Consider the following 23,865-nt stretch of genomic DNA (forward strand, 5'->3'; position numbering starts at 1 on the left):
GGCATGTGACAGCGTTAGCCTACTACTGACTTTCTGACTCTTCGTCAGAAGAAGGATCACCTGCTTCCACATTGCAGGTAACTAAAACTGTGGATGGGGGGTGTGTCTACTGTATATACATTGTAACATAATCATGGGAGTGATGTCCTATCATTTTTGCCATATTCTGTTGGTAAGAAGCAAGTCACAGTTCCTGCCCACACTTGACAGGAGGGCATTACACAAGGACATAAACACCAGGAGAGAAGAATCACTGGAGGTCACTTTAGGGTCTGCCTACCACAGAGATTAAAAAACAAAGGTTTAGAAGTGAAACACATATTTAAATTGCACACAGCAGTTATTGTTCCTTCTGAAGTAGCTTTCAGAAAAGCATACCCTAGAAACTAGTATGTTAAAAGCAGCATATGGCGCCATGCAGAAAACTGCATTGTTCTGAGCTCACTTCCCCCAGTTTTTCACAAGACCAGCTGTACCCTATTGATTTCAGCAGAAACTGCACTATTTTGAGATTTACCCCCGTTTTTCCCCAAAGCCAGCTATACATATCCTCACCAGTAGCAGGATTTCAACATTAAGCTGATCAGATGGAAGCCCTGAACAAGGAGAGACAACACAATAGCATCCTTAGCATAACTGAGCACACCTTAGATGAATCTCAAGATTTCTCTTGTAAGCCTGGCAGAGGCTACTTTTCTAGCAGCTTTTTCATTTCAAGAGTCTATGAACAAAATGTTGAGAAGATGCAAGCTACAGGAGAATGTGGGTCTTCTTCATTAAGGAAAGGGGGCAACCTCATAAATCCTCAGCATTCTGAGAGTCTCTCAGAAAAAAAGCAAAAGATCTTTTAGAATAGGTTAGCTGAGGGGCACCTGGGTGGCTCAGTTGGTTAAGAATCCGACTCTTGGTTTTGGCTCAGGTCATGATCTCATAGGTCATGGGATCCGGCCCTGTTTCGGGCTCTGTGCTCAGCAGGGAGTCTACTTAAGATTCTCTCTCTCTTCTCTCCCTCTGCCCCTCCCCTTGCTCTCTAAAATAAATAAATAAATCTTAAAAAAAAAAAAAAAGGTTAGCTAATAGTAGGACACTTAACATTATATAGCATATATGAGGCTCCAATCCACCATTCTGGCCTTATTTTCTATTGCTTTTCTTCTTCCCACCATCTCCCAGAATTCTAGATATTCTGTATTACAGTGTCCCTCAAATGATTACATTTTCTCATCTTCCCTAGCCAAAAGACCTTTGTCTCCTGCTTTAGTCCCTCCTTTCTACTTTTCTATACCTTCCAGATTTCCAATATTAATCATTTAATCCTCTCTACTCTGTTCCAAGTCCTATATGTGCTAGGGATACGAAGGAAAAGATAGTCCCTGCTTTCAAGGAGGGCATGATCTAGAATCAAAAGCTCCCATGAGACTTTGTGCTTCTTTTCTAGCACTTACCATAGTCAATCTTAAGTTGGAAAGCTATTTGTATACCCGTCTACCACCACCTCCCAAGTGTTATAAGACCATCAGCTTGATACATTTCACGCACAGCAAACTGAAGGGACTTACAGTATATCTTCATTACTTTTTGTAAATCTTCACCTTTATCTTTTGGAAACAAAGAAATTTCTCAATTATGGATATCCTGATTGAGAGGTAGTATAACAGTATAAGCAAAGAAATTTTTTTTTAAAGATTTATTTATTTATTTTAAGGGGTATGGGGTTGGGGAGGGGCAGAGGGAGAGGGAGAGAGAAACTTAAGTAGACTCCACATTGAGCGTGGAACCCGACACCGGGCTTGATTTCATGGCCCTGAGATCACGACCTGAACCAAAGAGTTGGGACACTTCACTGACTGCACTACCCAGGTGCCCCAAAGAAATTTCCAAACAACTGATTGCCTTGATAAAAAGGAAGTATAGTGGGCGCCTGGGTGGCTCAGTCGGTTAAGCGACTGTCTTCGGCTCAGGTCATGATCCTGGAGTCCCTGGATCGAGTCCCGCATCGGGCTCCCTGCTCGGCAGGGAGTCTGCTTCTCCCTCTGACCCTCCCCTCTCTCATGTGCTCTCTCTCTCAAATCAATAAATAAAATCTTTAAAAAAAAAAAAAGGAAGTATAGTAAAGTGGTTAATATCAGAGGGTCTGGGGCCAGACTGCCTGAGTTTGAATTCTGATTCTGCCTCCTACTACCTAGGTAACATAGGGTAAATGGCACTTCTGTGCCTCAGATTGTGTGTCTATAAAATGTAACTAACAATGTGTGGTAGAGTATAGAACATAGCACAATTTTTCCTATCCCTGTTTGACTTAGCCATGTGACTTCCCTGCTTCTCCCATCAAGGGGTGCTCACCTCCTTTAATCTGGGCTTAACCATGGGCATATAATAAGAAATATACATTTTGTCTTTGTCCCGAATTCTTGAAATCCCTTGGATTTCTTAAGTCCCTTGGAATTTCCCAAGTGATAGAAGCATCTTTGTTCTAATGAGGCAACTCTTGGCAGGCACCTAAATAGCTTCAGGATGAGGACTGGTTGCCAAAAAAACCACCTTAATTAGAAGCCTGGGCTTTAAGCCCCACCCTATAACTTCTGGGGGATGGGAGAGGAGCTGAAGACTGAATTAATAATCAATTACGCCTATGTGATGAAACCTCCATAAAAAGTCCTAAATGATGGGTTTGGAGAACTTCTAAGTTGGTGAACACATCAAGGTACTGGGACGTGGTGTGCCCAGAGAATGGAAGCTCTGCATGTACCCATCCTTCCTGCCCTATACACTTCTTCCCATTTCAATGTTTCTCAGTTGTATTCTTTATAATACACTGATAATAGCAAGTAAAGTGTGCCTTCCTGAGTTCTGTGAGCCCTTCTAGCAAATTATCAACCTGAGGAGGGGAAACCCTTACTTTACCGCCAGTCAGGCAGAAGTACGGGTGGCCCAAGACTTAATGACTGGCAACTGAAGTGGGGGCAGTCTCATGGGACTGCGCCCTTTAACTTGTGAGATCTGATGATAACTCCAGGCACTCAGCGTAAGAACTGAATTGAACTGAACTGTAGGATATCCAGTTGCTACTGGAGAGTTGGAGAAGTGATTACTAGGGAACACCCCAGACCACCTAATGTGCTTTGCCCAATGAGACATTAGAAAATGTAACATAAGCGGGACTTGCCTTCTACTGCTACCCTGAAACTGCCAAATGAAGAAGCCCATGGAGATACAAGCCCTAACTAACAACCTGCACCAACTGTCACAGCAAGAGTCAAGCCATCTTAGAGCATCTAGCTCTAGCCCTAGGTGACACCACCAGGTGTCAGCAGCAACATGAGTAACTCCACATGAGACCAGAAGAACTGTACAGCTGGGTTCAATCTGCTGACCCACAGATTCGAAAGTAAATAACACGGCTGTTTTAGCTGTAGTTTGTTCACAGCAACAGATGACTGATACGGTATTACTTTATAGGGAATTATGTGAAGATTAAATGAGTTAATACACAGAAATTCCTTATAAAAGTGCCTAGCATATAGTAGGTGCTACATAAGTGTTAGTTTTATTTACTTTTTTATTTTAGTAATTAGAATTAACTGAAAACAAGTCACCTTACCCAAAGACCAAGTACTTTGCTTTGTATTGCTGACTCTGAAAAAGTCTGTCAAAAGAATATACAGGTTACTTTATCATGAAGAAAAGAACTTTACATACAAACTCAATCCTGTCTTCCCACCTCCAAGACTTGGATAAAGGTTGTCAATCCTTGATTTTCCATAAAGTGATTGCAGGCAGCTGGAGACTCATCTGTAAGATTCCAAAGTGCTTTCAAAGTAAACAAGAGGGTGACATCATCTAAATTCTCAGTAGTCTTTTGTTTTACTATTGCTAGAAGTTCCTAAAAACCAAAGAGACAAAAAGTTAGATGCCCCAGTGACTGACTTGATTACAAGATAAGAAAAGCAATAGTTGTTATGCCACTTAATAGCTTTGTGATCCATTTTTTCTCTATATAATGAGTTACACCTAATTCCTAAGGTTTTTATTATGAGGATTAAAGGGGAAAAAAAGTTAAAGTTTTATGAGCACTTAACCTAGTTCTTGGTCCTTGTTAATAAGACTCATAATCAAGTACATATTAACTATTCCATTATTCATTTATTGAGAATGTTTAGTAAACATCTCCTGGAAATCAAGCACTTATTCAGGTGAGACAGATTAAAAAAATAGTTGGTTTTTCTCATCTAAATAAAAGAATTTTAAGTTTTGGTAAATGTTCTGAAGGAAACACATAAAAGCCTAACAATTTATTTTAGAAAAGGTAGGAAAGGGAAGCCTCCCTGCAAAGGTAATATGTAAACTGAGACAAATGAGACCAGCAGAGAAAGAGAGAGATGTGAGTTAAGCAAGAAATGGAGACATGGTGGGGAGGGGGTTAAGCCAGGCCAAAGAAAAAGTATGCTGTTCTAGGTCACTGAGCAGATCAGGATGGCTAGATGGTAACACTAGTACTACAACATATGTTGTAGTACATATCACACATACATACAATCCTCTGAGCTGCACCCTGTATCAAACTGCCTCCTTGACATCCCAAGCACCTCAGAACTTAACACATCTAAAATCACTCTGATTTTTTTAAAAGACTTTATTTATTTATTTGACAGAGAGAGAGACAGGAGAGAGGGAACACAAGCAGGGAGAGTGGGAGAGGGAGAAGCAGGCTTCCCTCTGAGCAAGGAGCCCAATGCGGGGCTTGATCCCAGGACCCTGGGATCATGACCTGAGCCGAAGGCAGACGCTTTAACGACTGAGCCACACAGGCTCCCCTAAAATCACTCTGATTTTTATCCCCAAACCTACTGACTATAGATACCAAATACTCAGAAGATTCCACTTGTAACAACCATATGTCCTAATAGCTTAAAGAAATCATGGGTTCACTTGAACAGAGATTCTAAAACACCGGTTCAGATCAGAATATTTCTGGACACAAGCCAGTATCCATGCTTTCTTTCAAGCATATTAGACTGTCATAAGAGAGGAAAAAGATAGGTGTTTTCACTCAGCCACCTAATGTAAAGGTACATAAAATATAACAGCACTAAACAAATCAGAGTATGTCTATTTTCAAGAGGAATGAAACCACTTCAAAAATTTTACCCATGGGGCACCTGGGTATTTTTACTCTTCTTATTTGATCACTTCATCTAGTTTTTCAGAGAACTATCGCTGTTCTTCCTAACAAAATCTCCCAGCCTACCTGCTTGCATCAATGTATTCCTCTTTCCCTTCTGCTCTAGTCTAAAGCCAGCATCTTTACTCTTGCTGTACAATTCCAGTACACACACAAAGATTTGGCACCAAATTATTTCCCTCTGTCTTGCCTTTGCCATCAGTTTTCCCCTTTGTGTCAGAATTATTTTCATGGGCATAAAATACATCTTAATGTAACTGATCTTGGAAAAAAAACAACTACTGGCCCATGTAGCATCTTCCTTTTTCTTTCTTTCTCATTAAAATATATCAAGGGGGGGCGCCTGGGTGGCTCAGTTGGTTAAGCAACTGCCTTCGGCTCAGGTCATGATCCTGGAGTCCCTGGATCGAGTCCCGCATCGGGCTCCCTGCTCGGCAGGGAGTCTGCTTCTCCCTCTGACCCTCCCCCCTCTCATGTGCTCTCTCTCTCATTCTCTCTCTCAAATAAATAAATAAAATCTTTTAAAAAAATAAATAAAATAAAATAAAATATATCGAGGGACGCCTGGGTGGCTCAGTCTGTTAAGTGTCTGCCTTCAGCTCAGGTCATGATCCCAGAGTCCTGGGATTGAGCCCCACATCGGGATCCTTGCTCAGCAGGGAGCCTGCTTCTCCCTCTGCCTGCTGCTCCCCCAGCTTGTATTCTCTCTCTCTCTCTGACAAATAAATAAATAAATAAAATCTTTAAAAATAAAAAAATAAAATGTATCAAAAAGTTGCCTCCATTTCTCACCTTTCATTTGCTCATCATGTAGTCCAAACAGGTTTTGTCCCACTACTGCACTAACATAATGTAAGCAAGACAACTGATGACTTCTATCTTGCCAAATCCAACTTGGCAACTCTGTCCTCATTTCACTCAACCACTCAATAGCATCTGAATTAACTGCTCAATTTTTCTTGAAATAATTCTCTTGGATTCTAAGACATCACTCTTTCCTGTTTTTCTACTACCTCATTTTAGACACTCCTCTCGCTTTTCCTGGCTCCTCCTTCTCTTCCAACATACTCATTCCAGTCCTTTTCTTTTCTCTCTATATACTCTACACTCTTTAGGTAGGTACTTGCATCCCACATCAGAACTGATGACTCAAATTATTCTCTAGCCCTGTCCACCCAATCCTCTGAGCTGCACCCTGTATCAAACTGCCTCCTTGACATCTCAAGCATCTCAGAACTTAACATGTATAAAATCACTCTGATTTTTATCCCCCAAACCTACTGACTAGATACCAAATACTCAGAAGTTTCCACTTGTAACAGCAATACAAAAGGTAAAGACCTTAGGAATAAATTTAAGAAATACAGAATATCAACATGAAGAAAACACCACATACTTCTGATGTTCCCATTAAAAAAACAAAAGGATAAGGATAACTAAAAGAAACCCAAGGAAAGATCTTAACTATTAAGGAATTTATAAAGCCAATGAATAAAAAGTGTGATATCAGCATATAAATAGACATACAAATTAACACAGCACAAAGTCCAGAAATAGATGCAAACAGATATGGGAATTTAATATATGATAGAGGCAGCAATGCATAACAGTGGAGAAAAGATAATTCACTCAAGAAAAGGTGCAGAGACAGACACTGAGAAGAAAACAGACCCTTACCTCTAAAAAAAAGCTCCAAGTAAATCAAGTATTTACATATTAAAAATCATGAGAAATTTTTAGAAATACTTTCAAAATGTGCCATCAACGTCAGAGAAATAAAATAATAAATTGAATCCTATAAACATTTTAAAGTTACTGCACGGCAAAATATGCCATAAATAAAGTAAAAACAGTCAAACAGCCCAGTGGGGAAAATAGATGCATCTCATATTACAAAGGCTCAATTCCTTAATATATATAGAAACATAAATCAGAAGCTAGCTAGCAACCCAAGGGAAAACATATCAAGGCCATGAATAAACAGTTCACAGGAAACATAAATGACTGGGGGAAGAGGGAGGTATCACAAGCCTCATCTCAAAATAAGTACAAAATAAAACAATGTATGCTTTTTTAGTGAGCAATGTTAGCATAATCATACTGTAAATACTGATTAAAAATTATGATATACTGAAGTATTGAGCACTGTGTGTTATATGCATCTGATGAATCACTGAATTCTACCTCTGAAACTAATAATACAGTATATGTTAATTAAACTGAATTTGAATAAAAAAATTATGATATAAATGTGTTGGGAAGGGAGGTAATTTGTAAAAGATACATGTGGGAGAGCTAAGTTCTTATTTACCATAGCAGCGGAATCACTAGGAAACATCTCAAACTGATAAATCAAGTTAAAAGCATTCTATTTATAGATGTGGAGGTAGATACGAGAAGAAGTAGCTCCAAGAGTAGAAAGTAGTTTCTTCTGGGGAGCAGGTCTTACAAATTTTTCATTTTATAAGCCTTTTAGAATGATTTGACTTTTTAGATTATGTTCATAAATTTTTTATTAGAAAAAAGGTTATGAAAGTGACAACCCACCTACCTTAACTGCCATGAGGAGCTCTTCCTGAAGTTGTGCAGTTTGCTCAGGTGAGAGCTATAAGCAAACAAAAAGCCGAAAGTGAAATACTGGAGGTCTATCAGAGCTCCGTCAAGACTAGAGAGAGAAATCTTGCCTTTAGCGATCACATACCTGCAGGGCTAGAATAGAGGTGATACTCACTGCCATTGTTTGCATCTTGGGGTTCTCATGTTTACAGAGCCATCTCATAACAAACTTGGCAGCATCAAACCTGAAAAGCAGTATTTTTCTCACAATAAAGTTTTAAACTGTACATAAGGAAATCACTTAGCCTCCCCAACAAATCCTGTATCTTAGGTTTCTAAAGACTCAGCTATGAAAATCAAGAGCATCTGATAAAAAGAGAAGATCAGAAGAAGAGAGCAGGCAAATAAGAATGTAAGTGAAATGCAAAGAATTCTAAGAAAGATAAGCAGATCTAAGAAAAGACTTATTTTAAGCATTCAGTTTCTACTATGATGGGTCTGAAAAAAGGGAAAGAAGTTCCCCTAGAGGTAGTAATTTATAATCTGAATTGTAGACAATGCTAAAATGCCACAGCAAACACATCATGCAGCTAGAGAGAATGCCTGCCTTTTTAAAGGGGTAGCTGGTAGTCAGCTCCTATTGACTGCAACTGTAGGAATGAAGACTGAGTTGAGAAAGATCTAACTTCTCAAGAGAAGGTAGAAATAGATTTTTTTTTTTTAATGAGGAAGACCACCTTCCCTATTGTAATTTTAAAAGTCAACTCTCATTTTAAGCACACATCTCAATTAGATTTGAGAATGGCTTAGCCTACAACTCTGTGCCAACGTATCACAGGCTTTGTTCATGTTAGCCTGTGCTTAATTTTCCTGCCATTAGCGGCAACTATTATAAATGTTTTTGAGCTCATGAATCTGCAAGACTATGAAGTCCTCAGGAGGAGCCCCTTTAGAGTCTATGAAGATGATTTTCTTAATTATTATCAATAAAATAATAAGAATGACTCATGTTTAGAACAGACTCTACTTCTTAAGCTAGGCGCTGCCATAAGTACTTTACATTGTCATGTCTAACCCTCAGAAGAATCACCATTTTATAAATGAGGAAATTAATGCACAAAGATAATGGAAGGGCTAGAACTTGAATCCAAGTATGTTTGACTTTCTGAAGCCCATGTTCTTACCACTCACTACCCTGAACTGGAATCACTTCGGGAGACATTTGCGAGCACAGCTGACCCTGGAACAACACAGGTTTGAACTGTACTGGTCCACTTATACACAGATTTTTTTCAATAAATATACTGGAAAATTTTTTGGAGATTTGCAACAATTTGGAAAAACTCAGACAAACCGCACAGTCTAGAAACATCAAAAAAATTAAGAAAAAGTTAGGTATTTATAAATGCATAGAATATATGTAGATACTAGGTAGTAGTTTCTTTTACTATTTATAACCATAAAATATACACACATCTACTATAAAAGGTTAAAATTTATTAAAACTTATACAAACACTGACCAGTCAAGAGAAATGTAAACAAAACATAAAGATGCAGTATTAAATGGTAACAGCATAAAATTAACTGTAGTAATACTATACAACTGTATTATTTTGCAGCCCCCTCCTGTCAATATGGGGGTGAGCTCAAGCATTGTGAGTATCCACTTAAAATGCCATGCAAAACTAATCACTCCATATGAGCAGTTCGTCTTTCAAGTAAATTGAAAAGTAAAAAGTAATCTCTTACAGTTCTCGCATAGTTTTCATTGTGTTTAGTGAAATACTGTAAACCTTGAGGAACACCATGGGGGGACCCGTACCAAGTGCCACTAGCGATGTTGGAAGTGCTCCCAAGAAGCAGAGAAAAGTCATGACATTACAAGAAAAAGCTGATTGCCTGATATCTACCGTAGAATGAGGTCTGCACCTGGGGGTACCCATCATTTCAAGACAAATGAATCCAGTATAAGGCCCATTGTAAAAAAAGAAAAGGAAATTTGTAAAGTTGTTGGTGCAGCTATGCCAGCAGAAATGAAAACCTTGCACTTTTTGCGAAACACCTTTTTATCTCTTTGAAAATGCAGCTTTTATGTGGGTACAGGATTGCTTTCAGAAAGCCATACTTACAGACTCTAACATGACTCGACAAAAAGTAAATTCATTATATGACAAGTTAAAGCAAAAGGAAGGTGAAGGATCTAAAACTGCAAAATTGAATGTCAGCAAAGGACGGTTTGATAATTTTAGAAAGAGGTTTGAATTAAAAAATGTCAAGATAACAGGAGAAGCAGCTTCTGCCAATCAAGAGGCAGCAGATGAGTTCCCAGACACCATTAAGAAAATCATGGAGAAGAAAAGAGATCTACCTGAACAAGTTTCTAATGTAGATGAAAATGCTCCATCCTGGGGGGAAAAAAAATGCCACAAAGGACATTTATTAGTAAGAGAGAGAAGCGAGCACCAGGAATTAAGGCAGAAAGGGATAGGCTAACTCTACTGGTTTGTGCAAATACAGTTAGCTTTATGATAAGAACTGCCCTGGTCTATAAAGCTGCTAATCCCCAAGACTTGAAGGGAAAAGATAAACACTGGCTGCTAGTCTTTTGGTTGTACAAGAAGGCTTGGACAAGAATCCTTTTTCTGGTGGTGCCTGGGTGGCTAAGTCGGTTAAGCGTATGCCTTTGGCTCGGGTTATGGTCCCAGGATCCTGGGATCGAGCCCCACGTAGGGGGTCCCTGCTCAGTGGGGAGTCTGCTTCTCTCTCTCCTTTTGCCTGCCACTCCGCCTGCTTGTACTCTCTGTCAAATAAATAAATTAATTAATTAATAAATTAAATAAAATCTTAAAAAAAAAAATCCCTTTTCTGGATTGGTTCCATCAATACTTTGTCCCTGAAGTCAGGAAGTACCTTGCCATTAAAGGACTGTCCTCTTTTCTTTTTTTTTAAAGATTTTACTTATTTATTTGACAGAGAGAGAGACAGCGAGAGAGGGAACACAAGCAGGGGGGGAGTGGGAGAGGGAGAAGCAGGCTTCCCGCGGAGCAAAGAGCCCGATGCAGGGCTCGATCCCAGGACCCTGGGATCATGACCTGAGCCGAAGGCAGATGCTTAACAACTGAGCCACCCAGGCGCCCCAAGGACTGTCCTTTTTTTTTTTTAATTTTTAAATTTTTCTTTAAATTCTAGTTAGTTAACATATAGTGCAATATTGGTTTAGAACTGCCTTTTAAAATTCTTTTGATATTGGATAATGTCCCTGGCCACCCAGAATCCCGTGAGTTCAATACTGAAGGCACTAAAGTGGTCTATATGCCCCCAAACACAGCATCTCTAATTCAGCCTCTAGATCAGGGGGTGATAGGGACCTTTAAGGCTCATTACACACAGTATTCTAGGGAAAGGACTGTCAATGCTATAGAAGAGAATCCTAATAGAACGTCATCAAAGTCTGGAAGGATTACACCATTGAAGATGCCACTGTTGTTATCGAAAAAGCCATAAAAGCCATCAAGCCTGAAACAATAAATTTCTGCTGAAGGAAACTGTGTCCAGATGCTGTGTGTGACTTCACAGGACTTATAACAGAGCCAATCAAGGAAATCATGAAAGAGATTGTAGATAAGGCCAAAAAAGGGTGGGGAGTGAACAGTTTCAAGATATGGATCTTGGAGAAATTCAAGAGCTGATACACCCCACACCAGAGAAATTAGCAGATGTCAACTTGATGGAGATGAGCTCTTCCAAACCAGTGTCCAACAATGAGGAAGAAGACGTAGGAGAAGCAGTGCCAGAAAATAAACTGACATTAGATAATCTGGCAGAAGGATCCCGATTATTCAAGACTGCTTTTGACTTCTTTTATAACATGGACCCTTCTATGATATGGGCAAAGAAACTAAAGCATATGGTAGCAGAAGGATTGGTACTACATAGAAATATTTTTAGAGAAATGAAAAAGCAAAGAAGTCAGACAGAAATTATGATGTATTTCTGTCAAAGTACCCCAAGTGTGCCTGCCTCCCCTTTCAATCCCTCCACCTCGTCCACCCCCAAGACAGCAAAACCAACCCCTCCTCTTCCTCCTTAGCCTACTCCACATGAAAACGATGAGGATAAAGACCTTTATGATGATCCACTTCCACTTAATGAGCAGTAAATAATCATCGTGATTACAGTTAATAAACTTATCCATTGTGTATGTATCTTCATGTGAACATCTAATAACTGCACAGCAAGAACTGTATGAGATGTTTCTGTGTCGTCATCATCATCACTGCCTAAGTATTCATGATGCAGAACAACACATGCAAGACTGAAAGTGGACAGCCTAACCTTATACGGCATAAAGTGATATTTAATATAAAATTAATAACGTGTTAGTTTTCTTACAGCTTATAACTTTGATTTCAAAGAATTACATTACCATATAGTATGCCTCTTTCATAACTGGAGAAACTGCATATCAGCCTATCATCACAGGTAAGTAGTTTTATTTTTTTTAATGTAACACTGTTTCCAATATTGTATTATAAATATGACTGTTATGCTGTATGCCATAAAAATGTCATAGCAATTCATTCATTAGTGGGAGGCTACGCTACCGTGAAGCAATTCTATTGATTATACAACACTACCATAAAGCAATCATATTGCTGCTTCTCCATTATCGGTGCATGAATTACCCATCAATAAATATATATGCGTGTTTTTGTTTTTGAGAGAGAGAGTGTGTGTGTACACGTGAACACTCAGGGCGGAGCCTGACAGAGGCACAGCCCCAAGATCATGACCTGAGCCAAAATTAAGAGTCAGGTGCCTAACTGACTGAGCCACCCAGGTGCCCTGTAAATAAGTATTTCTTTTTCACATTATCTTTTCTTTCTCTCTAAGTAAACTCCACCCCCAACGCGGAGCTTGAACTCATGACCATGAGAGCAAGGGTCACATGCTCTACCGACTGAGCCAGCCAGGTGCCCTACATTGTCTTTTCTTTTTTTTTTTTAATTTGACAGAGAGAGACACAGCGACAGAGGGAACACAAGCAGGAGGAGTGGGAGAGGGAGAAGCAGGCTTCCCGCAGAGCAGGGAGCCCGATGCGGGGCTCGATCCCAGGACCCTGGGATCATGACCTGAGCCGAAGGCAGACGCTTAACAACTGAGCCACCCAGGCGCCCCTGTCTTTTCTTTTTTTTTGTAAAGATTTATTTAGAGAGAGAGAGTGCATGAGCAGGATGAGGGGCTGACATTAGATATCTGGCAGAAGGAGAGAGAGGAGGAAGAAGAGAAGATTCCCTGCTGAGCATGGAGCCTGACACTCGATCTCATAACCCTAAGATCATGACCTGAGCTGAAATCAAGAGTCAGGACGGTTAACCAACTGACCCACCCAGGCGCCCCTACCTTTTCATTTTTGATATCTAGTCTTAGTAATACATACATCTACAGTGTTTTGTATGATGTAAGATGATACTGACGTAGGTACTGACGGATGATTCATCTTATAAACAGATAATGTAAGCTTTTCATATTGATAAATACAGTATGGTACTGTAAATGTATTATACTTTCTCTTGTTTATGATTTTAATAACATTTTCTTTTCTCTAGGTTACTTTATTGTAGAATACAGTATATAATAATACTTAACATACAAAATACGTGTTAATCGACTGTTTATCACTAAGGCTTTCCAGTCAACAACAGGCTATGAGTAGTTCAGTTTTTGGTGACTCAAAAGTTACACATGCATTTTTTACTGTGCAGGGTAGAGGTGGGGGGGGCAGTGTCCCTAATCCCCGCATTGTTCAAGGGTCATCTGTAGGGTACTTCCAATCACCTCTCTGGCAGGTGCTCAACAGAACATTCTCCTCAAACACCTTAGCCCAGACTTAATCAAAACCTTGCTAATAAGCTAATAACCAAAAGCCAACAATGTTCAGAGTAACACTGGTCAACACCCCAAAATCAGATGACCAAGTTTTATACTTGCCTGTCAAATGGAACATCCACAAGAATCCTGGAATTAGTTAAGGAGAGAAGACAATTCTTCTGTAACTTTAAGGGAATAAAGAAAAATAATTTTGAGCAAAGGGATACCCCATTCTAAATAAAGATTCTAAGCACTTGGAAGGTGCTACCAACGAGCTTTTCTTCCTGAGAACTCACTGTGTACCTGGCCCTCTCCAAGTTCTTCATGTAATCTTACTCTGTCACATTCACCTCTGCCTAAAGAATAATCTGCCCCCACTTTTTTTTTCTTTTTGGCAAAGCAGGGGGTCTTTTCCCCATGAACCCTAGTGGCCTGCCTGTGTGTCAATCCAAACCAATTACCTGAAGCCTGGCCATCTACAAATGTCCTTACCAGAACTTATAACTAACTCTGTGATAGAGCTGTACTTTCAACCTAAGACTGGTAGGGTTGAACTGGGCCTTTACAGATAGAAAAGAAAGAAAAGGCCTCCTGAGAAAGCTGTAGCAATAGAAAAATACACCATCTCTTTGAAAGGCCATAAGTAGGCCAGGAGGCAGGGGCAGCAAGCCTGAAATGCCAACAGGAACTAGGCAGTAACAGAAACAAGTGAGGAGGGCTGACTGTGACACAGCAGAGCAGTGGTGGGAATTATGAACAACTGGAGAATTCATGTCCTTTTATAGGGGCAGTTGTTACTCCAACTGATGGCTTCCATGAAGGAATAAACACTGAACTGTGAAGAGGCTTCCAACTTTTCAAGAGAAAGTGAAAATGCAGATTTTTTTTTTTTTTATTGAAGAAAGACCACCTTCCTTATTGTATTTTTTAAAAATTTCCATTGTAAGTACACACTTCAATTAGATTTGGCAAATTGATACAGCTGTATAACCACTACCATCCACCATCACCATAATTGAGATAAAAAATATTTCCATCACCCAAAGAGTTACACTGTACCACCTTCTAATCAATCCCAACCTCAGAAAATTACATTGTCATTACAGATTAATCTTTTCTAAAGTTTCACATAAATAGAATCATATAATATCTACTCTCTGTGTCTGGCTTATTTTGCTTATTAGCATACAATGCTTTTGAGATTCATCCATGTTGCATGTATCAGTACTTTATTCCTTTGTATTGCCAAATAGAGGAGTTTCTTATATGAATATACCACAATTTGTTTATCTATTCACCTGCTGTTCAACAATAGAAAGGTTTTCAGTTTACGGGATATATTATGAATAAAGATATTATAAATATTCATGTAAAAGGCTTTGTATGAATATATGATTTCATTTCTCTTGGAGTGGAAAGACTAGGTAGTAAAGAAGGTATATGTCTAACTTTGAAAGAAACTACCAGCCTGTTGAACTGATAGTTCTATCATTTTACATTCTTAACATCTATATATGAGAATTTCAGTTGCTCCACACCCTTGCTAACATTTTGTATTGTCAATCTTTTAATTTCAACCAATCTAGAGGGTGTGTAGTAGTATCTAGGTATGCACTGGTAATTCAAAGTGGTTTTAATTTGCATTTCCCTTATGACTAAAAACACTGAGCATCTTTTCATATGCTCATCTGTCATCTGTTTAATCTTAGTAAAGTGCTCAAATCTTTTGCCTTTTTAAAAAATGGGCTTGTCTTATGTGGAGTTAAGAGTTCTTTATGTTCTCTATAAAAAGTCCTTTTTCATATAAACAAAACAAACATTTTTGCCATCCCATGACTTACCCTTTTCAATTTGTGTATGTCTGTGTATATGAGAAGCCTTTAATATTGATGAATTCTAATTTATTATTTTTCTTTCATGACATGTGCTTTTTGTATCCTAAGAAAACTTTGCCTACTCCAAGGTCACCAATATTTTGTCCCGTTTTCTTCTAGAAGTTTTATGGTTTTCAGTTTTTATATTTACATCTATGATTCAATTCAACTTTTTTTTTTTAATTTAATTTTCACATATGATGTTAAGCCTGTAAGGATGTACTGAAGTGTTAACAGTATATGGATTTCTGGGTCAATGGTTTCTAAAAAAATTTTAAAAATTTACACCCAATTGCTAATCCAAATTTGCTATTTTTTTCTATAACAAACATAAATTCCTTATCTATTCTCTCTCAGGGAGGATGAAAAATTAAAACAAAATAATGCTAATATTAATAATAGCTAATATTAACTAATACTAATAATTTTTTTCATGTTATTTGTCCTGAAGTAAGAAGCAGTCAAGTATTCAATTACCTGCTGGTAATGGGGGAAATTTTTCAGAGCCTTGAAAAGCAGACAGGTGACCTCTGACAACAGACGAACAGGCATCCCCCTGGCCAGGCCCTGGCGTGTTAAGTTGAGGGCACAAGCACTGGCTGTGAACTGCACTGGCAAATCCAATGGATGATTCCTCATTCCTACAGCCACAAGCTGAAGATGAACTTGTTTTTAGTGGCATATGACAACATGAGCATTCTTTTTTTTTTTTTTTTTAAAGATTTTATTTATTTGACAGAGAGAGACAGCACAAGCAGGGGGAGGAGAGACTGGGAGAAGCAGACTCCCTGCTGAGCAGGGAGCCCGATGCGGGGTTTGATCCCAGGACCCTGGGATCATGACCTGAGTTGAAGGCAGATGCGTAACGAGACTGAGCCACCCAGGTGCCCCAAACATTCTTTATACAGTCTTGTTTTTGTGTTGGCAAAAATATTTGCTCATTGGGACAGAAAGTAAAAGATCTTTCCCTACCCTCAGCATTTATTTTTTAGGGCAACAGCAATAACTTCCCATCCAAATGAAGCTGTTAACTAGATGTGTGACTTTAGGCAAGTCACTTCCCTTCTCTGGACTTCTTCCATTTCCTCCATGATTTCATAATCACTTATTGAACTTTACTCCATACAAGGCATTGTGATAAGCACTACAGGACACAAACATGAATTACACCCTATTCCTTAGCATAAAGCCCTGTGAGAAAAATACAGTATGTAAATAAATAACATTGAGAGGGATATCAAAACATGAAACTGGAAAAAAAAAAAGCACCATAAACATATATATAAAGTGCTACCTAAGGTAGTTGTGGAAGGAGCATTCATTTCTGGTATGGAACAGAATTCTTCATTCAGAGAGCACATTTAAGGCAGGGTCTCAGATAAGATTTGGACAGAAGGAGGTAGAGATAGGGATGGAATGAAAAGGGAATTCCTAAGGAATGGAAATGTGATAAGGAAATACACAAAACAGACAAAAGGATGGGATGAATCCAACAGAGAAGGAAAAAATTTGAATTTAACAGAATTTTGAAAGAATTTGAAAACTGCAAACATAACATGAGAAAGGTCATTAGAAGACAGACTGTGGAAGACCTACAACACAAATATAACATGAAGGCATTGTACTAAGCTTAGAATACACCTGCACTAACATTCAGGGACAGTGCAATCTGTTCTGTCCATTTCTATCTACCTCAGAAACCAGTCTGCTGATACTGGCATGAACCATGATTTTAAGAGACCAGAGCCCCTCACTCTGACAGCTGCATGAAGTAACAGAGCCTAGAGACAGACGTGGGACACAGTTCCACTACGGAAAATGACTTTTTTCTATATTGATAAATTGCTCCTAGGATTTCACTGGATTGCCATCATCCAAGTTAAATACATATGGGGGAAAAAAAAAGCAAAACACAAAACATGATTTTCAAAAATGAGAGAATCTTAGATATGAAAAGGACTTTTAGAATATCTAATTCAATCTCCTCATTACAAATGGGAAACAAAGGTCCAGAGTTTTTTTCACTTTATACGGTACTGCTTTTAAATTATGAACAAAGCTTATCTCCCAACAGTGCAGAAATACCCAATTTTTTTAAGGAACTATAAAGAATTACAAATAATAATAAAGACAAAGTGACTTCAAGTCTTCATTTTCATGTTATGTTTCACCTTAAATAAATGCACTTTTCTTTCCCAAACCACTTAATACTTCCAGTAACATTTAAAATAAATTCATTTTTCTATAAACCAAAGCCAAGTATGGCCCTATCAATACTGGTCATTTTACTTTATTCACAAAATACTTTATATGGTAAATCTGGCACCTTCATTTTTTTGCTCTGTTCTTGTTGAAGACACTGTTGTCTTCTTTTAGAAAACCAGACGTTAGGTTTTAAAGAGTAAATGAATGAATAAGAAACATGTGCAGCAAAGTGAATACTTTGTTTATAGATTAAGATCTCCTATTTTAGGCAAAATAGTACGTATGTCCTATATCTCCTTCTCAGACTAAATCAAAACACTGGATGACTTGAACTAATTTAGATGCTGAAAATGAGAGACGATCTGGCAGTTAATTAAGCCTAACACTGTTTTCCTTTCTCCGTGAGGGTACTTTGGCTCACTATAGAATAAGGCATATAAGTTACTGTACTCCGTGTGTTTGGTGAACACCTTTAATTGAACTAAGCAAAAAGTAGTAACAAAAACTACCTTTCTGCAGTGTAGTTACCTTTAAAATAGCAGGCATGGTTACCTGCATTGAAAATGTCTCTGTGAAGAGCCTGTAGAGTGCTTCCTTCATAAAACATGACCTATTCCTGTATCGGCTCAGTGCTTCTGAAATCTGCCTCATATTGGCTCCTCCAGCAACCTGAAAAACAAAGATGTTACCAATGGGTTTCATAGTTCAGGCTTTTAGGGGCTTTGAATGTTTGAAACAATGACAGGTGTTCAATTAAATGTTCCAGGGGCTTTACAAAGTTAAACGAATCCTAAGTCTAATAGGTAAATGTTCTCCTCAACCTCATTTTTACAATGGGGCCAGAGAGATGAAGTATGGTGCTAAATGTAACAAACCAATTAAGCAGGGGAGCCAAACTCATCTCCCTACAACTATATTACAGTTAAGACTTCAACTGAACAATGGGTAGCATATAAATTTTTTTTTTTAATATTTATTTATTTGACAGAGAGAGAGAGCGAGAGAAGGAACACAAGCAGGGGGAGAGGGAGAGGGAGAAGCAGGCTTCCCGCCGAGCAGGGAGCCCAATGCGGGGCTCGATCCCAGGACCCTGGGATCATGACCTGAGCCAAAGGCAGACGCTTAACGACTGAGCCAGCCAGGCGCCCCGCATATAAATTTTTAATCAAAACCAAGACTGCATATCTTCTAAGTACTACTCATATAGAATAAATTGTCATAAGAGAAAGGTAAAAGGCCACATAAAACAACTAAAATGAAAAAGGGAATTGACTTCTTTGTAGTAATATTATTTTATTATTTATTATATAAATATATTTTATTACAATATATATTATATATTATATAATTATTATTATATATTATTTATTTATTATTAATTAAATGTTAACATAATTTTTCCTTGCTACCACTTAGGTAATAGTTTTTAAAAATCTATACATAGACTTTGGGTCTGGAGGATAATGGTACCCCCAGATCCAAAACATAAAATTAACAAGGAATGCAAATAAAACTAGGTATGACCCAATTTTCAGCACTGCTAGATAGTGAAGGGAAAAAAAGAAAATAAAGGGGGAAACTCAGATCTTGCAAAAATGAAAAGAAAAACACTCCCCTCTCTACTCTACCATGACCAGTAACAACATCACTCAAGAAACCTCACATTGTTAACTGACATCACTAATGGATAATGCTTCTGAATTAGGAACTATGTCAATTAAATAACAAAAAATTAAAAATTCAAACCAATTCCATATAAGGCTATTATAAGAAATATTTAAGCAGCAAATCTACACATTTCATCTGAGAAAAATTCTTCCTATAAACCAACAACAGGAGCGCCTGGGTGGCTCAGTTAAGCGTTCAACTCTTGATCTCAGTTCAGGTCTTGATCTCAGGGTTGTGAGTTCAAGCCTTGTGTTGGGCTCCATGCTGGGTGTGGAGCTTATTTTAAAAACAAAAACAAAAAATCTCAACAACAAATCAGAAGAAAATTTTAACACGGCACTTTAAACTGAATTAAATATTCTCAATAAGCATTTTGGGATGTGAAAAAATACCTTCAACAAAAAGATGAAAAAACAATTCATTAAAAAGGGAAGAAAAAGACAAAATCATATCAAATATAAAAACTAAGTTAAAGGGGCGCCTGAGTGGCTCAGTCATTAAGCGTCTGCCTTCAGCTCAGGTCATGATCCTGGGGTCCTGGGATCGAGCCCCGCATCGGGTTCCCTGCTCGGCAGAAGGCCTGCTTCTCCCTCTCCCACTCCCCCTGCTTGTGTTCCCTCTCTTTGTCTCTCTCGGTCAAATAAATAAAATCTTTAAAAAAAAAAAAAAAAAAACTAAGTTAAAAAGTACCCAAGGGGGCACCTGGGTGGCTCAGTTGGTTAAGCGACTGCCTTCGGCTCAGGTCATGATCCTGGAGTCCCTGGATCGAGTCCCGCATCGGGCTCCCTGCTCGGCAGGGAGTCTGCTTCTCCCTCTGACCCTCCCCCCTCTCATGTGCTTGCTCTCTCTCATTCTCTCTCTCTCAAATAAATAAATAAAATCTTCAAAAAAAAAAAAAAAAAGTACCCAAGGAAGGACAGATTTGAATAAAAATTTAGTAAGGGGAAGAAATGCAAGAAAACAAGAAACAAATTTAAAAAAAAACTTTTTTAAAAATATTATTTATTTATTTATTCATTTGAGTCAGAGAGATACAGAGAGAGAGAGCATGAGCAGGGGAAGGTGCAGAGGGAGAGGGAGAGCAGGCTCTCCACTGAGTAGGGAGCCAGATGTGGGACTTGATCCCAGGACCCTGAGATCATGATCTGAGCCGAAGGCAGAGGCTTAACCCTCTGAGCCACCCAGGCGCCCTGAAAACAAGAAAATTTTTTAAAAGAAGTACAAAAGATCTAAGATTAAGTGTTGATACGGAAAAAAGACAAAGATCCATGATGCATATACCTGAAGTTCCTGAGGGGAAAACAAACTAATATTTAAAACTATTATCTAGGGGATGCCTTGGTGGCTTAGTAGGTTAAGTGCCTGACTTCAGCTCCAGTCATGATCTCAGGGTCCTGGGATCGAGCCCTCCATCAGGCTCTTGTGCAGTGGGGAGTCTGCTTGTCCCTCTCCCTCTCTCAAGTAAAATCTTAAAAAGAAAAAAAAAAAGGGGATGGCTCAGTTGGGTGTCTGCCTTTGGCTCAGGTCATGATCCCAAGGTCTGGGGTCGAGCCCCGCGTCGGGCTCCCTACTCAGCAAAGAGCCTGCTTCTCCCTCCCCTCTGCCTGCTGCTCTGCCTACCTGTGCTCTCTCTCTCCGTCTCTGTCAAATAAATAAATAAAATCTTAAAAAAAAAAAAAAAGAAAAAGAAATCAACAGCAACTGTCCCTGTAAAGAAAGAAAAAAAAAAAAACAAAAAACCAGGGGCGCCTGGGTGGCTCAGTCATTAAGCATCTGCCTTCAGCTCAGGTCATGATCCCAGGGTCCTGGGATCGAGCCCCACATCGGGCTCTCTGCTCGGCGGGAAGCCTGCTTCTCCCTCTCCCACTCCCCCTGCTTGTGTTCTCTCTGTCAAATAAATAAATACAATATTAAAAAAAAAAAAAAAAACCCGATCGCAGATCTATTAGGAAAGAATTCTTGAAAATGTTCAAAGAACTAAAGGAAGATACAGATAAAATCAAAGAAATGATGTATGATCAAAAGAGAAAAATCAACAGAGATAGAAAACAGAAAAGAAAAATTCTGGAGCTGAAAAGTGCAATAACTAAAATGCAAAATTCACTAGAGGGATTCAAAGGCAGATTTGAGGAGGCAGAAGAATCAACCAACTTGAAGATAGGACCATGGAAATTACTGGGTCAGAGGAACAGAAAGGAAAAAGACCTCAAAAAAGTGAACAGAACTTCAGGAACCTATGAAATACCAATAAGCAGACCAAACTACACATTGTGGCAGTCCCAGAAGAAGAGAGAGAGACACTATTTGAAGAAAACATGGCTGAAAACTTCCCAAACTTGATGAAAGACATGACTATGAACACCGATGAACTCAAGAAGACTCTTACCAAAGACACATTATAATCAAATTTTTGTAGGCTAAAGACAGAAAATCTTGGAAGCAGCAAGAGAGAAGTGAATCACACACAAGGGATGCTTGATAAGATTATCTGCAGATTTCTCATCAGAAACTTTAAAGGCCAGAAGACCATGGCCAGTATGTTTAAACTGTTAAAAGGAAAAAAAAACAAAAACAAAAAAACACCAAAACCCTGTCAACCATGAATCCTGTATCCAGCAAAACTGTCCTTCGAATGTGAGAGAGAAATCAAGACATTCCCAGATAAACAAAAGCTGGGGAAGTTCATTACTACTAAACCTGCCCTTTAAGAAATGCTCAAAGGATGGGGACACCTGGGTGGCTCAGTCAGTTGAGCACCTGTCTTTGGCTCGGGTCGTGATCTGGGGGTCCTGCGATCGAGTCCCGCATTGGGCTTCTTGCTCAGCAGGGAGCCTGCTTCTCCGTAGCCTACCTCTCCCCTGCTTGTGCTCTCTCTGTCTTCCTGACAAATAAATTTTAAAATCTTAAAAAAAAAAGAAATGCTCAAAGGAATCCTGCCGGGCAAAATAAAGTAACACTAGACAGTAAGAAGAAACCATATGAAGTAATAAAGATCTCAAAAAAAGGTAAATACAGGGCAATTTTAAAAGCTAGTGATATATTAAAACTGGTCTGTAGGAGTCCCTGGCTGGCTCAGTGGGTACAGTATGCAACTCTTGATCTTGGAGTCGTGGGTTCAAGCCCCATGTTGGGCATACAAATTACTTAAACAAACAAACAAAAAAACCCAAAAACTGGCTTGTAACTCTACTTTTTGTTTTCTACAGGATTTAAGAAATTAATACATGTTCTAAAAAATATTACTCTAAAAGCTATTATTGTAACTTTGGTTTGTAACTGCAAATTTTGTTTTCTACATAATTTATGGATTTTATTTATTTGAGAGCAAGAGAGCATGAGCAGGAGGGAGGGACAGAGGGAGAGGGAGAAGCAGACTCTCCCACTGAACAGGGAGCCCAACACAGGGCTCCATCCCAGGACCCTAAGGTCATGACCTGAGCCGAAGGCAGATGCTTAACTGACTGAGCCACCCAGGTGCCCCTGTTTTCTACATAATAAGCAAATGGATTAAAAAGAATTATCATTTTATACTTTGGGGCAGACAATGTATAATGATGTAATTTGGGGACATCATTGATTAAAAGGGTTGGGGATGGAGATGTAAATTAGCAGTTTTTTACGTTATTGAAGTGAAGCTGGTATAAATTCAAATTAGAGTATTTTAACTTTAGGATATTAAATGTAATCTCCATGGTAACCATAAAGAAAACAGTTACAGAATATACACAATAGGAAATGAGAAAGGAGTTTAAACATTTTGCTATAAAAAAAAAAAAAAAATCAGCTCCCTGCTTAGTGGGGAGTCTGCTTCTCCCTCGCCCTCTGCCCCTCCCCTTGCTTGTGCTGTCTGTTGCGCTCACTCTCAAATAACATCTTTTTTTTTTTAATTTTTTTTTAAGATTTTATTTATTTACAGAGAGAGACATAGCGAGAGAGGGAACACAAGCAGGGGGAGAGGGAGAGGGAGAAGCAGACTCCCTGCTGAGCAGGGAGCCCGATGCGGGGCTCGATCCCAGGACCCTGAGATCATGACCTGAGCCGAAGGCAGACACTTAACGACTGAGCCACCCAGGCGCCCCTCAAATAAAATCTTGGAAAAAAAAAAGAAAACTCATTCTCAGAAAATTAAAAAAAATATATCAGCTGAACAAAAAAGAAAACAGTAATGCAGGAAATGAGGAACAAAAAAGCTACAGAACATATAGAAACCAAAGAGCAAAATGATGTAAGTCCCTCCTTATCACTAATCACTTTAAATGTAGATGATTAAATGCTATATATAATCAAAAGACAAAGATTGGAAGAATGAATTAAAAAACACATGATCTAACTATACACTGTCTATAAAAGACTCACTTTAGACCCAAAGACACAGCTAGATGGAAAATGGAAGGATGGAAAACAATATTCCATGCAAACATAACCAAAAGAGAGCAGGGGTGACTATACTATCAGACAAAGTAGACTTTATATCAAAAGAGGTTATGAGACAAAGCCAGACATTATA

General features: G+C 38.7%; 1 protein-coding gene across 1 annotated transcript in view; it reads right to left on the reverse strand.

The window, feature by feature from the left end:
* ZYG11A (zyg-11 family member A, cell cycle regulator) overlaps window positions 1-23,865 on the reverse strand; it is a 63,577-nt gene that overhangs the window by 9,934 nt on the left and 29,778 nt on the right. The window contains 7 exon segments of the mRNA XM_035017730.1: window positions 3,602-3,646; window positions 3,722-3,883; window positions 7,734-7,787; window positions 7,884-7,983; window positions 13,732-13,796; window positions 15,963-16,139; window positions 18,219-18,359. Of these exon segments, the coding sequence (XP_034873621.1) occupies window positions 3,602-3,646; window positions 3,722-3,883; window positions 7,734-7,787; window positions 7,884-7,983; window positions 13,732-13,796; window positions 15,963-16,139; window positions 18,219-18,359 (744 nt within the window).

Source organism: Mirounga leonina, unplaced genomic scaffold (assembly GCF_011800145.1).
Source record: "Mirounga leonina isolate KUSES-001 unplaced genomic scaffold, KU_Mleo_1.0 Mir_173, whole genome shotgun sequence".
Classification (NCBI taxonomy): Eukaryota; Metazoa; Chordata; class Mammalia; order Carnivora; family Phocidae; genus Mirounga; species Mirounga leonina.